The following is a 12,185-nucleotide window of genomic DNA, read 5'->3' as shown; positions in this document are numbered from 1 at the left end:
GGGCTTGCCCAAAGCTGGGCTGGAGAATGAGGCAAATTAATCGGGACATGTCACTTCAAAAACAAGAAGCTTTGTGGCAAATATGCATCCACCACAGCTCTACAGACAAGAAACAAATAAGCTAAAATTAGCCAGTAACTGACTCATTGCCAAACTGTGGCGGAAATGTCACAGATCAAGACTGCAAGCTGCATCTGCCATGGTATGTCACTGGGAGAAACAGCAGCCTGCGGCTTCAAGCAGTGTTCAAATAGCAACTCCTGACATCAAAGCCACAATATTGATCACACCAATAAACTTGGGGTAAGGTGGACTATAAATCTAGGCCCAGTATTTGAATTGGATGAACTGTGTTCACTGATTACCTACCATTTCACCATTAAGATTTCTTAATAATTGACCAGGCCTCCAATTCCCAAGACTGCAATGCTCTAGTGTGTGGAGTTTATAACAACTTCCCTTTATTGTTTTATCTCTCCAGTCTGATATCAACAATAGCTGTATTAATAATGCAGGTACAGAATAGTAAAGGGAAATTATAGATTAATGTAAAGTTTATTTGCTATATACAAACCAGCAACACACTGATCTGCTGGGATACTTCCACATTTGAATTCAGTGAAGAAAACTACTAAGACACTACATTGTGAACAAAAAGTGAAACATACTCTCAATGTCCCCTGAAAAAAAGGCCAATTCTGTAATACTGTTAACTTCTGAAACAAATCAAAAGATTCAAAACTGCCCAGTTAAGGTTATTTTATGGATTTACTAGGGTTGCAAGCAAAGCTTAGTTCTTGGCACTTGCATTTAAAATACAAGATTTATTCAGTCAATGGTTAGACACGACATGAACTGTTCCTCAGGCAAATGCTCTCCATTCCCAGAATGTTAAACAAAAGGCATCTTCTGGAACACACATCAAAAGCTCTACAAAAATAAGTGTTACTAACATGCACATAGACCAGAGGTATTTTGTGATCATCTAAGCATTAAAAAACTTCTGCAAGTTTGAAGTGTTGTAAACAAGTTTTATTGGCAACAGATGTAGTGGGAAGGCAAGCAAGTGAAGGTGGGTATGTCTGCCCTGCACAGTTTGGTTCAGCTTCAGGCTGCATTCTGCTTGACACCTTCCAGAACCAAATAACAGCTTTATTTCCTTCCCATGGCACAAGCCTAATTAAAATATTGTGAACGGACATGAACTAAGCAGGAACAGAAGCGGGCCATGTGCTATGAACTTGTAAAGGGGAAACACTCACAAACTGGAACCCATTCAGAGAGCTGTAAGAACATCACCCATCCTCAATGTATTCCAGGCAACTAGACAGAATTACAGGAGTCCAGTGTAATAACTTGGCAGGCAAGCCAAGGGATCCATAGTGGTTTGACGAAGGAAAGAAAACAAACTAGGCCGAAAACATTACTATCAGCAGATATGTAGAGACATCAAGACATTGAATGTGCACTGGGTGAACATTGCTGTTTCATTATGACCCAAGATCTGTTCACACAGCAAGTCCAGAATCACAGCAGGAGGAATATGAAACAGATATTCAAAACATCTTTCTACTGATTCTTATATTTGCTCAAGTTCTAAGAACCCACTTCTAAAGAGACAGGACCGTGATACCTAATCTACTTAACCTGGTTTCTTTCACAGCTTGAGATTTTTAGGCACTAGGTACATACTTTGGTTTGATGGTGACATTTCCCCCTCCCCCTGCAGCAGAACTACCAAGGCATTTGTTTAATGCTCTGTGAAATATGAACCTGATCAACAATCATGCCCACTTATCAGACTATTCAAGGGGTCACAAAACAGATTAAAAGAACCATCCTATCTGAATAAAATCCAGTTAGCAACAATTTCTCACCCGCCCATTCATGGCAGCTACCATTTATTCACCCACCACTGCTGAGATATTGGAAACCAATGATCAACTGACCCTCTTAGAGAAGAACCCTTCCCCTGAGTCCTGTGGCCTTGGTGGACAATTTCTGTATAATTATTCAACAGGTATTATTTGTATCAGTATTACTGATAAAGCCCATTTGCACATGAGCAAATGGGTGGCCATTAATAGGTAATGGCAGGGTGACAAGCCTCAGATTTTAGTGTTGCACTGTAGTTAACAATATTCTCACACAGCTCATTAATTCAGTGCATTTGTATTAATGTAGTCTTGAACTTTGAATATTAAAAATAAAAACAACTAAAACTGAGGACAGGAGTCAAAGAAAGCTCAGTTTGAGATTGGATTGTTCTGTCAAAGGATAGCTTTTTTTGAGAGCAAGAGTCAGGCTGTGCATTTGTACTTGAGGAAGTGTGTCAATGGACAAAAATTCTACACACACAACAAACTCAACTCCTGCCATCATCACCTGCACTAGATCAGCACTACTGATAGGGCAGTGGGATGCACGTGGTTAATAATGCACTTACACTTGCCTGACACAGAACATCGGCCATCAAGGTGGTAGACTAAGAAACTTACACTTTGGAAACTATTTCCAAAACAAAAAGGCACATATTTCCATGGGAATAGTTTCTGCCTGCTACGTAGGTTTCTAAATCTCCTGAACAGACAAGGATAATTGTTAAAAGTGGAAGCTCCTCATTGAGTGAAACGTGAGTCCCCAGGCAAGTCTGCAGAATACCCACTTCCAAACCCAATATGTCTTGGTTGATACTGATAAATTATGTTGGCATACTCACTCCTGCTGGCAACTTTTCTGGATGAGATTAATTCTGTTGCTGTCTATTCAGAGTGTTTCCCCTTTAAAAGCTTGATTTACAGGTGTGACAGAATTGTATAACAGACATCCATGATTGTTATCTACAGCTATCTATCTGATTGCATCCAAAAACATTGGTGACTCCTCTACATGTTGCTTGTAGCACAACAGGCTAATATATATATGTACGTTGTATTGAAAACGATTGAAAAACATTCTGATGAGTCCAGATCCTCATTCATTCAGCTGTGACACTGTTCAGGATAATGCAGTATTTAGTCTCAGTCACATCACTGCATGCCACTATTGATAAAGATAGGAAGGAGGAATATCCACTTGAGTGTTCCAAGTTTTCGGGGCTTGGCCAACTACACACTTATCCCAGTTGACTACAAGTTCCAATCTGAGGCACTGGGACTGATGCTGCTCCTCTCCTGTATTTCCACTGGTTAGTAATGGTGTTGTTTTAATGGGAAATGGGAACAGCTCAGACAGAAACGTTAAATTCCAGCAGCTAAGCAGATACTCAAAAAACCAATCGCTTTTCCATTGCAAAATGATGTGTCCCCCTTTAATCTGGAAGCAATGCACCAAATGTTGATGCTGACTGTGTGATGAACAGGCAGATGGAGGTGACCAAATGTCCAGACCTTCAGGTCACTCATTCTCCTCAGGATTCTGGGGGTCGATGATCTGGACATGAGTGAAGGGGAAGAGTCCTTGCCGACCATTCACTTCACCCTCCCACTGACCACTGATGTTCATCCTGGTCACTTTGACGACGTCACCAACCTGTTGGAGAAGAAGACACCAGATTTCAGTTCACTAGCAAATTTCAGTCTGTTTGTTAGTCTCATCCATTTCAACACCAAGAACAGACAATCGGTAAAGAACAAAGGTTAACAAGGAGATGGTTTGAATGGCATGAAGCCTCCATGTATAGTCTACTCTGCCCCCAAACTGGTGTACAAATTCCTACTGTCAACTGATTTACAATCAAACCATTGCTTAATGCTGGAGAAGTAGTACTTTCATGAATAAGATGTTTAACTGAAAACAAAACGATTTGTTGCATCTCATTCTGAATAGATTATTGCACTATCAAGCGTTACCAGAGACCAAGCACCGAACAGGCTTGCATCCTAGGCGCTGCTATACCACAGGGGTAAAACAAAAACACATTCTCAATGCCCACCCCTCATCCCTTAACCCCATACCAATTTGAAGCAGACAAAAGTTTTGGCAATGTGTGGTGGGCATCAGCGAACTACAGTGCTCATCTAACTCTACTCTCTCCTTTATCTGCACACCAAAACCAGAAACAAACTCCAAATTAGTCAAACAGAATCAGCTTCTGATTAGTCAAAATACAGAAAGAAACCGGGGAAACAGAAAACAAAATACATTTGCTAGTAATTTTAAAGTTTTAATAACACAGCAAATGTCCAGACTGAGTGAGACAAGGGGAAAATTCCTCAGTCAGAGAGTGGTGAATTTGTGGAATTCAGTGCTATAGATGGCTCTGGAGGATGTCACTGGCAATTTAAGGTAGTGTGTGATAAACCCTTGACTGGTAAGAGAGTTAAAGATTACAGGGAGAAGGGAAAAGAATGGGGCTGAGAGCGAACAGTGCATCAGGAATGGTGGTTTAGACTCAATGGGCCGAATGGCCTATTTCTGCTACATCTTATGGCCTTGTGGCCAATATCAAATACTTGGCACAGCGCAACTTCATTGCACTCAGTTGGAATGTGCCTGGAAAGGTCTGCTGGATGCAGATACAATAGTGGTGCTTAAGAGGCTTTTAGATAGACAGTGGTTTATACTGGGAATCAAGGATATGGATCACATATAAGAGCATACCTTAGGGTTAGGGTTAGGCACAAACATGGTCAAGAGCTTGTTCTTATGTTGTACTGCTCCGTTCCCAGTCTATGGTATTAATCCTTAGCGCAGCCAAGTCACAAAACCTGACGTATATATCAAGAGGGTATACTGTACAAGATGATGAGAGGCATTGATTGTATGGATAGTAGAGGCTTTTTCCCCCGGGCTGAAATGGCTAATACGAGGGGCCATAGTTTTAAGGTGCTTGGAAGTACCATAAATTCCAGTGTATAAGCTGAGAATTTGGCCCTAAATTCTGGTCCTAAAATTAGGGGGTCGGCTTATACAGAGGGTGCCAACTTTGGAAAAACAAACACACGGAAGACAGGTCGTATTTATTGGCTGTTATTGAGTCAAATTCGTTCCACTGTCGTTGCATGAATTCTTTGGATGATTTGTTTATAAGCTCACATCTAGTGGCTGGAGCATGGATGTCAAACCACTGGGGATGACTGCAATGTCCGTATTTTCAGCTTTCAGTGCTGCTTTTGTCTCACCTGACAAGTGCGCTTTGAACACGTCCCAGACAAGTAGCGACTTTTCCTTCCCGAAACCTTCAGGACGTCGACGCCACCCCTCTTTAACCCACTTCGTCCATCCAGCAGCATTCTTGAACGTAAACAACACACCCGCGGGAATTTTCTGAGCAATCTTTGTTCTTTGTCTCAACACAAGATCACGTCTATTCATAAATCGGGTGCACCAACTTTGCATAGCTTTGAAATTTTCGCTGACCTCACGGTGTTTTTCGTCCCATTTCAGTGCTTGAACTCAAATCATTTCTCTGGTAACAATGTATCCGGACGATCGCTGGTGATTCACCCACTCTAAAACTTTTTCTTCCAGTTCTGGCCACTGGCATGTTTTCCTGCAGTTTTCACGTTACGTCTTTGGCATTTCCCTCAGCGGGCCCTCTGCCTTTCTCCACTCTCTCACTTGTTTCTCGTTTACACCAAACTTCTTAGCAGCTGCAGAATTATTCGTTCCTTTAGCAAAATCAACAACCTTCAGCTTGAAGCCAGCATCATATCGCATTTGTTTTCATCCTTTGCACATGGCGGTTGCAAACTCAATACTGCGTAGATATACTGATCCCGCCACCCCGTGTTATGTTTTAACGAGATTACGATGGACGCTAAATGGTTTCGCGGGGGTTACATTTCAGAGGATCCCTTTACCATTGGAGAACTAATCTAAATTTTCCCTCCCTGATTTGCTTATTAAGAATTTGCTTAAAACCTCTACAATGTGTAGACCTGTTTTCTTAGCAGGTACTGGTTCACAAAATTTCCCGGTTGCAGATCCGGCAAAGCTGAGTACCGGCATGTGAGATCTTGTGATCTTTTCTGGTTAAATCAGAAACCTCTACAAAAAGGGGTCAGCTTATACAAAGGTCCATGAAAAAGTACCTTGAAAATGGGGGGGGTCAGCTTATACTCCAGAATATATGGTAGGTAGTGAGGGGATGTCAGGGGTAAGTTTCTCACTCAAAGTGGTGGGTGCGTGGAATAATACACTGCCAGCGAAGGTGGATACAATTGGGCCTTTTAAGAGATTCGTAGATAGGTTTTTTTGGATCGGGACAAGGGCGGTGTGGGAGCTAAATTCTGAAGGAAGGCAGTTTTTAAAAAAAACTTCAAGTATAAGGGCGAGACTGCGCAGAGAGTTCAGAAAGACCACCCTATATAGCAGGCAGCGGTTGGAGTGGGCAGCAGAGTGTAGGGCTTTGGCTCAACGGGCTTAGGTGGTAATAGGAAGAGGTGAGAGCGAGGCACCAACTCTTTTTCTCCCCTTGGCGAATCAGCCTGGACAGACGTAGGAACAGCAGGGCTCACACAGCTAACTGTACGAGCTAATGGTTTAAAAAGTTGGTGTGTTTGGCGAGGTAAATGGGTGAGTAGACTTAATTTTCCTTGTTTCATCCCTGTAGAATTAGGTAGCATCCCTGTAGAATTAGGTAGCAGGGTTAGTGCTTTGTTCAGGGTATCAGATGTGGGAATCCTGGGAGACCTCCAGCCTCCCTGATGGCCACATCTGCACCAGGTGAACCGAGATGCAGCTCCTCAGAGACCGTTAGGGATCTGGAGCTGCAGCTTGATGACCTACTGCTTATCAGGGAAAGTGAAGAGGTGATAGACAGGGAGGTAGTCATCCCTCGGCTACAGGGGTCAGAAAACTGGGTGACCGTTAGGAGAGGGAAGGGAAATGCCCAGATAGTGGAGAGCACCCCTGTGGCTGCCCCCCTCAGCAACAAGTATATTGTTTTGGATGCTGTTGAGGGGGATGACCTGACAGGACGGCCATGGTGACCGGGTCTCTGGCACTGAGCCTGGCGCTGCTGTGCAGGAGGGAAGGAGAGAAGGAGGGAGAAGAGGAATTCCATAGTCAGGGGAACAGACAGGAGATTCTGAGAGCCTGATAGAGATATGCACATGGTGTGTTGCCTCCCAGTTGCCAGGGTACATGATGTCTCATATTGGGTCCAGAATATTCTGAAAGGAGAGGGTGAGCAGCCAGCTGTCTTGGTACATGTTGGTACCAATGACATAGATAGGAAAAGGGAGAAGGTCCTGAAGAGAGATTTCTGGGAGTTAGGAAGGAAGCTGAGAAGCAGGACCTCCAGGGTAGTAATCTCAGGAAAGAGCAGTTGTGGGGCGCTTCCTCTTCGGGGACCCTTCTGTGGTCCCCCCGCGGGACTGTCGAAATCGGAGACCCCACACCCGAGGGGTCTCCTTCGTCCACTGGTGTTAGATAGTGACCACCCCAGAGGAAAGTGATTAATCCCGGGGGTGGTGAGATAAGATTGGGGGGGGGGGGTTGAATTCAGTGAGGGGTGAATGGGGAAAGGGCAAGAATAGAAGAAACAGGCAGACGAATGTGTGGCTGAAAGACTGGTGCAGGGGACAGGGCTTCAGATTCTTGGATCATTGGGATCTCTTCAGGGGGAAGTATGACCTATTCAAAAAGGACGGGTTACACCTGAACCTGAAGGGGGCCAATATCCTTGCGGGAAGGTTTAATAGAGCTGTTAGGGAGGGTTTAAACTAATTTGGCAGGGGGATGGGAACCGGAATGATAGTGGAGGAGGGGGAAAACAGAAATAAATCTAAGATAGTGAGCAGTAAAGATGTCAGGAAGGACAGGCAGGTGATGGGGCAAATTTGCAGCCATTGGGATGAGTTGCAGTGCAATAAAAGCAAAAAGTACTAAATATTGGACTTAAGGTGTTATACTTAAATACACACAGCATAAGGAATAAGGTGGATGATCTTGTCGTACAGCTACAGATTGGCAGGTATGATTATTGTGACCATCACTGAGACGTGGCTAAAGGATGCATGTCTCTGGGAGCTGAACGTCCAAGGATACATGGTGTATCAGAAGGATAGACAGGTAGGCAGAGGGGGTGGCATAGCTTAATTGGTAAGAAATGATATTAAATCATTAGAAAGAGGTGACATAGGATCAGAAGGTGCAGGATCTTTGTGGGTTGAGCAAAGAAATCGCAGGGGTAAAAGGACCCTGATGGCAGTTATATACAGGCCTCCTAACAGCTGCAGTGATGTGAACTACAAATTACAACAGGAAATAGAAAAGGCTTGCCAGAAGGGCAGTGTTATGATAATTGTGGGTGATTCTAACATGTGAGTGGTTTGATAAATCAAGTCGGCACTGGATCTCAAGAGAGAGAATTTGTAGAATGTCTATGAGATGGCTTTTTAGAACAGCTTGTTGTTGAGCCCACTAGGGGATCGGCTGTACTGGATTGGGTGTTGTGTAATGAACCAGAGGTGATGAGAGAGATTGAGGTGAAGGAACCCTTAGGAGGCAGTGATCACAACATGATTGAGTTCACTGTGAGATTTGAGAAAGGGAAGCCAAAATCCAATGTGTCGGTATTTCAGTGGAGTAAAGGAAATTATAGTGGCATGAGAGAGGAACTGGCCAAAGTTGACTGGAAAGGGACACTAGCGGAAACAACAGCAGAGCAGCAGTGGCTGTTTATGCGGAAGTGAGGAAGGTGCAAGACAGCTATATTCCAAAAAAATGAGAAATTTTCAAATGGAAAAAGGATGCAACAGTGGCTGACAAGTCAAAGCCAAAGTAAAAGCAAAGCAGAGGGCATACAAGTAAGCAGGGAGATAAGGAGATGACAGAGGAACTGAACGAGTATTTTGCATCAGTCTTTACTGAGGAGGACATCAGCAGTATACCAGACACTCAAGGGTGTCAGGGAAGAGAACTGTGTGCAGTCACAATTACGACAGAGAAAGTACTCAGGAAGCTGAATAGTCTAAGGGTAGATAAATCTCCCCGACCAGATGGAATGCACCCTTGTGTTCTGAAGGAAGTAGCAGTGGAGATTGTGGAGGCATTAGCAATGATCTTTCAATAGTCGATAGATCCTGGCCTGGTTCCGGAGGACTGGAAGATTGCAAATATCACTCCCTATTTAAGAAGCAGGCAAGGAAGCAAAAAGGAAATTATAGGCCTGTTAGCTTGACATCGGTGATTGGGAAGTAGTTGGAGTCGATTGTCAAGGATGAGGTTGCGGAGTACCTGGAGGCATATGACAAGATAGGAAATTACAATTAGGTTAGATAAGGGAGATGCAGTGGATATTGTGTATTTGGATTTTCAGAAGGCCTCTGACAAGGTGCCACACATGAGGCTGCTAAACAAGAGCCCATGGAATTATGGGTAAGTTACATACATGGATAGGGCATTGGCTGATTGGCAGGAAACAGAGTGGGAATAAAGGATCCCATTCTGGTTGGCTGCCGGTTACCAGTGGTGTTCCACAGGGGTCCTTGTTGGGGCCGCTTTTTTTATGTTGTATATCAATGATTTGGATTATGGAATAGATGGCTTTGTGGCTAAGTTTGCTGATGATACAAAGATAGGTGGAGGGGTCGGTAGTGCTGAGGAAACAGAGAGTCTGCAGAGAGACTTGGATAGTTTAGGAGAATGGGCAAATAAGTGGCAAATGAAATACAATGTTGGAAAGTGTATGGTCATGTACTTCGGTAGAAAGAATATACAGGCAGACTATTATTTAAATGGGGAGAGAATTCAAAGTTCTGAGATGCAACGGGACTTGGGAGTCCTCGTGCAGGATACCCTTAAGGTTAACCTCCAGGTTGAGTCGGTGGTGAAGAAGGCGAATGCAATGTTGGCATTCATTTCTAGAGGAATGGAATATAGGAACAGGGATGTGATGTTGAGGCTCTATAAGGCACTGGTAAGACCTCACTTGGAGTACTGTGTGCAGCTTTGGACTCCTTACTTAAGAAAGGATGTGCTGACATTGGAGAGGATTCAGAAGATCCACTAGAATTATTCCAGAAATGAGAGGTTTAACATATGAAGAATGTTTGACTGCTCTTGGACTGTACTCCTTGGAGTTTAGAAGAATGAGGGGGAACCTCACAGGAACATTTCAAATGTTGAAAGGCATGGACAGAGTGGATGCAACGAAGTTGTTTCCCCATGGTGGGGGAGTCTAGTATGAGAGGGCATGACTTAAGGATTGAAGAGCAACCATTCAGAACAGATGCGAAGGAATTACTTTAGTCAGAGGGTGGTCAATCTGTGGAATTTGTTGCCATGAGCGGCAGTGGAGGCCAAGTCATTTAAGGCAGAGATTGAGAGGTATCTGAGTAGCCAGGACATCAAAGGTTATGGTGAGAAGGCGGGGGAGTGGGACTAAATGGGAGAATGGATCAGCTCATGATAAAATGGCAGAGCAGACTTGATGGGCCGAATGGCTGACTTCTGCTCCTTTGTCTTATGGTCTACATGGAGCTTAGAAAAATAGAAGGCTATGAGGTAGAGATATTCCAGGCAGTTTTTAGAGTAGGTTACATGGTCAGCACAACACTGTGGGCCAAAGGGCCTGTAAAGCGTTGTAGATTTCCATGATTCTACGATGAAAGTGACTCATCTTGATTTTTCTTCATGTCTGGCCTTAGTTTGAGGCAGTGACCTGGTTTGAGAAGGTCTAGTCTTCATTCTAGCACACAGCTTGCAAGATTCCATTTGAATTTCAAGTCCTAATCAAATCGGATTTCAAACTGGATTTAGACATTACCAGTAGCCACAAGGATGTTAGAGATATCCAGACACTCACCAACAGTAAATAAGACCATAAGGAGCATTGATGTAGATGGATGTTGGGGTGCAAGTACATCGCTCTCTGGTGGCAGCACAAGTATATGGTGATGAACATCATTAGCCAGGGTGCTGATTATCTACAGCTGTAAAGCCACATTTGGAGTACGTTTGTAGTTCTGATCACATCATGTCTCCTGGATTAGAGTGTATTAGACAAACGTGTCAAAGGATGAGGGGTGATCTAATAGTATAGAAAATCATGAGAAGCATAGCTATAAGGAAGATGGTAGGTACTCAGATTCATTAATGATGTTGAGGCATTCAGTAGGCACATGAACAGATAGCAAATGGAAGGGCCATGGACAGATAGAGAATTCTTTCTGACTAGCATCATGCATTGAAGGGCCTGTTTCTACACTGTGCTCTTCAATACCAGAGCAAGCTGCTTTGACATACACAGTATTAGCATAATAAGCAGTGAATCAGACTGTGGGAGGTGCTGAAAGCTGTTTCATGCTGTACAGGTGTTCTTCACCCAGCCACAACCGAGACATACCAATGACGCTGGATCAGCGTGTCCTTGGGACTTGATGCTTAATGCTGGTCACAGCACATACACACCAGTGAAAGACTGCACAGTGAGGAAACACCAGGTGGCAGTGCAAGCTAAAGAGCTTGGCTCAAGTAGCAGTGACTGAAGAAAGCATCCAGAACAGGATAGTATCTCGAAACATAGAAAACCTACAGCACAATACAGGGCCTTTGGCCTACGATGCTGTGCTGAACACGTACTTCTTTAGAAATTGCCTAGGTTTACTCATAGCCCTCTATTTTTCTAAGCTCAATGTATCTATCCAGGAGGCTCTTAAAAGACTCTATTGTATCTGCCTCCACCACCATAGCCGACACCCATTCCACACACTCATCACTCTACCTAAAAAAAAAACTTACCCTGACATCTCCTCCGTCCCTAATTCCAAGCACCTTAAAACTGTGTCCTCTCATGCTACCCATTTCAACCCTGGGAAAAAGCTTTCGATTATCCACATGATCAATGCCTCTCATCATCTTATACACCTCTATCAGGTCACCTCTCATCCTCTGTCACTCCAAGGAGAAATGGCCAAGTTTACTCAACCGATTCTCATAAGGCATGCTCCCCAATCCAGAGAACATTCCTGTAAATCTCCTCTGCACCCTTTCTATAGTTTCCACATCCTTCCTGTAGTGAGGTGACCAGAACTGAGCACAGTACTCCAAGTGGGGTCTGACCAGGGTCCTATACAGCTGTAACATTACCTCTCGGCTCTTAAAACTCAATCCCACTGTTGATGAAGGCCAATGAACTGTATGCTTTCTTAACCAGAGTTAACCTGCACAGCAGCTTTGAGTGTCCTGTGGACTCGGACCCAAGATCCCTCTGATCCTCCACACTGCCAAGAGTC

The 12,185-nt window shown here is 43.8% G+C and overlaps 1 protein-coding gene across 1 annotated transcript in view; it reads right to left on the bottom strand.

Moving 5' to 3' along the window:
• Positions 1–749: 749 nt before the first annotated feature.
• Positions 750–12,185, bottom strand: part of crkl (v-crk avian sarcoma virus CT10 oncogene homolog-like) — a 79,228-nt gene continuing 67,792 nt past the window's right edge. Inside the window, exon 2 of the mRNA XM_059983325.1 lies at positions 750–3,531. Within this exon, the coding sequence (XP_059839308.1) occupies positions 3,397–3,531 (135 nt within the window). The 3' untranslated portion in view covers positions 750–3,396. The remainder of the gene's footprint in view (positions 3,532–12,185) is intronic.

The sequence above is a fragment of the Hypanus sabinus genome, chromosome 10 (assembly GCF_030144855.1).
Source record: "Hypanus sabinus isolate sHypSab1 chromosome 10, sHypSab1.hap1, whole genome shotgun sequence".
Classification (NCBI taxonomy): Eukaryota; Metazoa; Chordata; class Chondrichthyes; order Myliobatiformes; family Dasyatidae; genus Hypanus; species Hypanus sabinus.
Note: the sequence above shows the minus strand (reverse complement) of the source record. Positions and strands in the feature narration are given on the sequence as shown.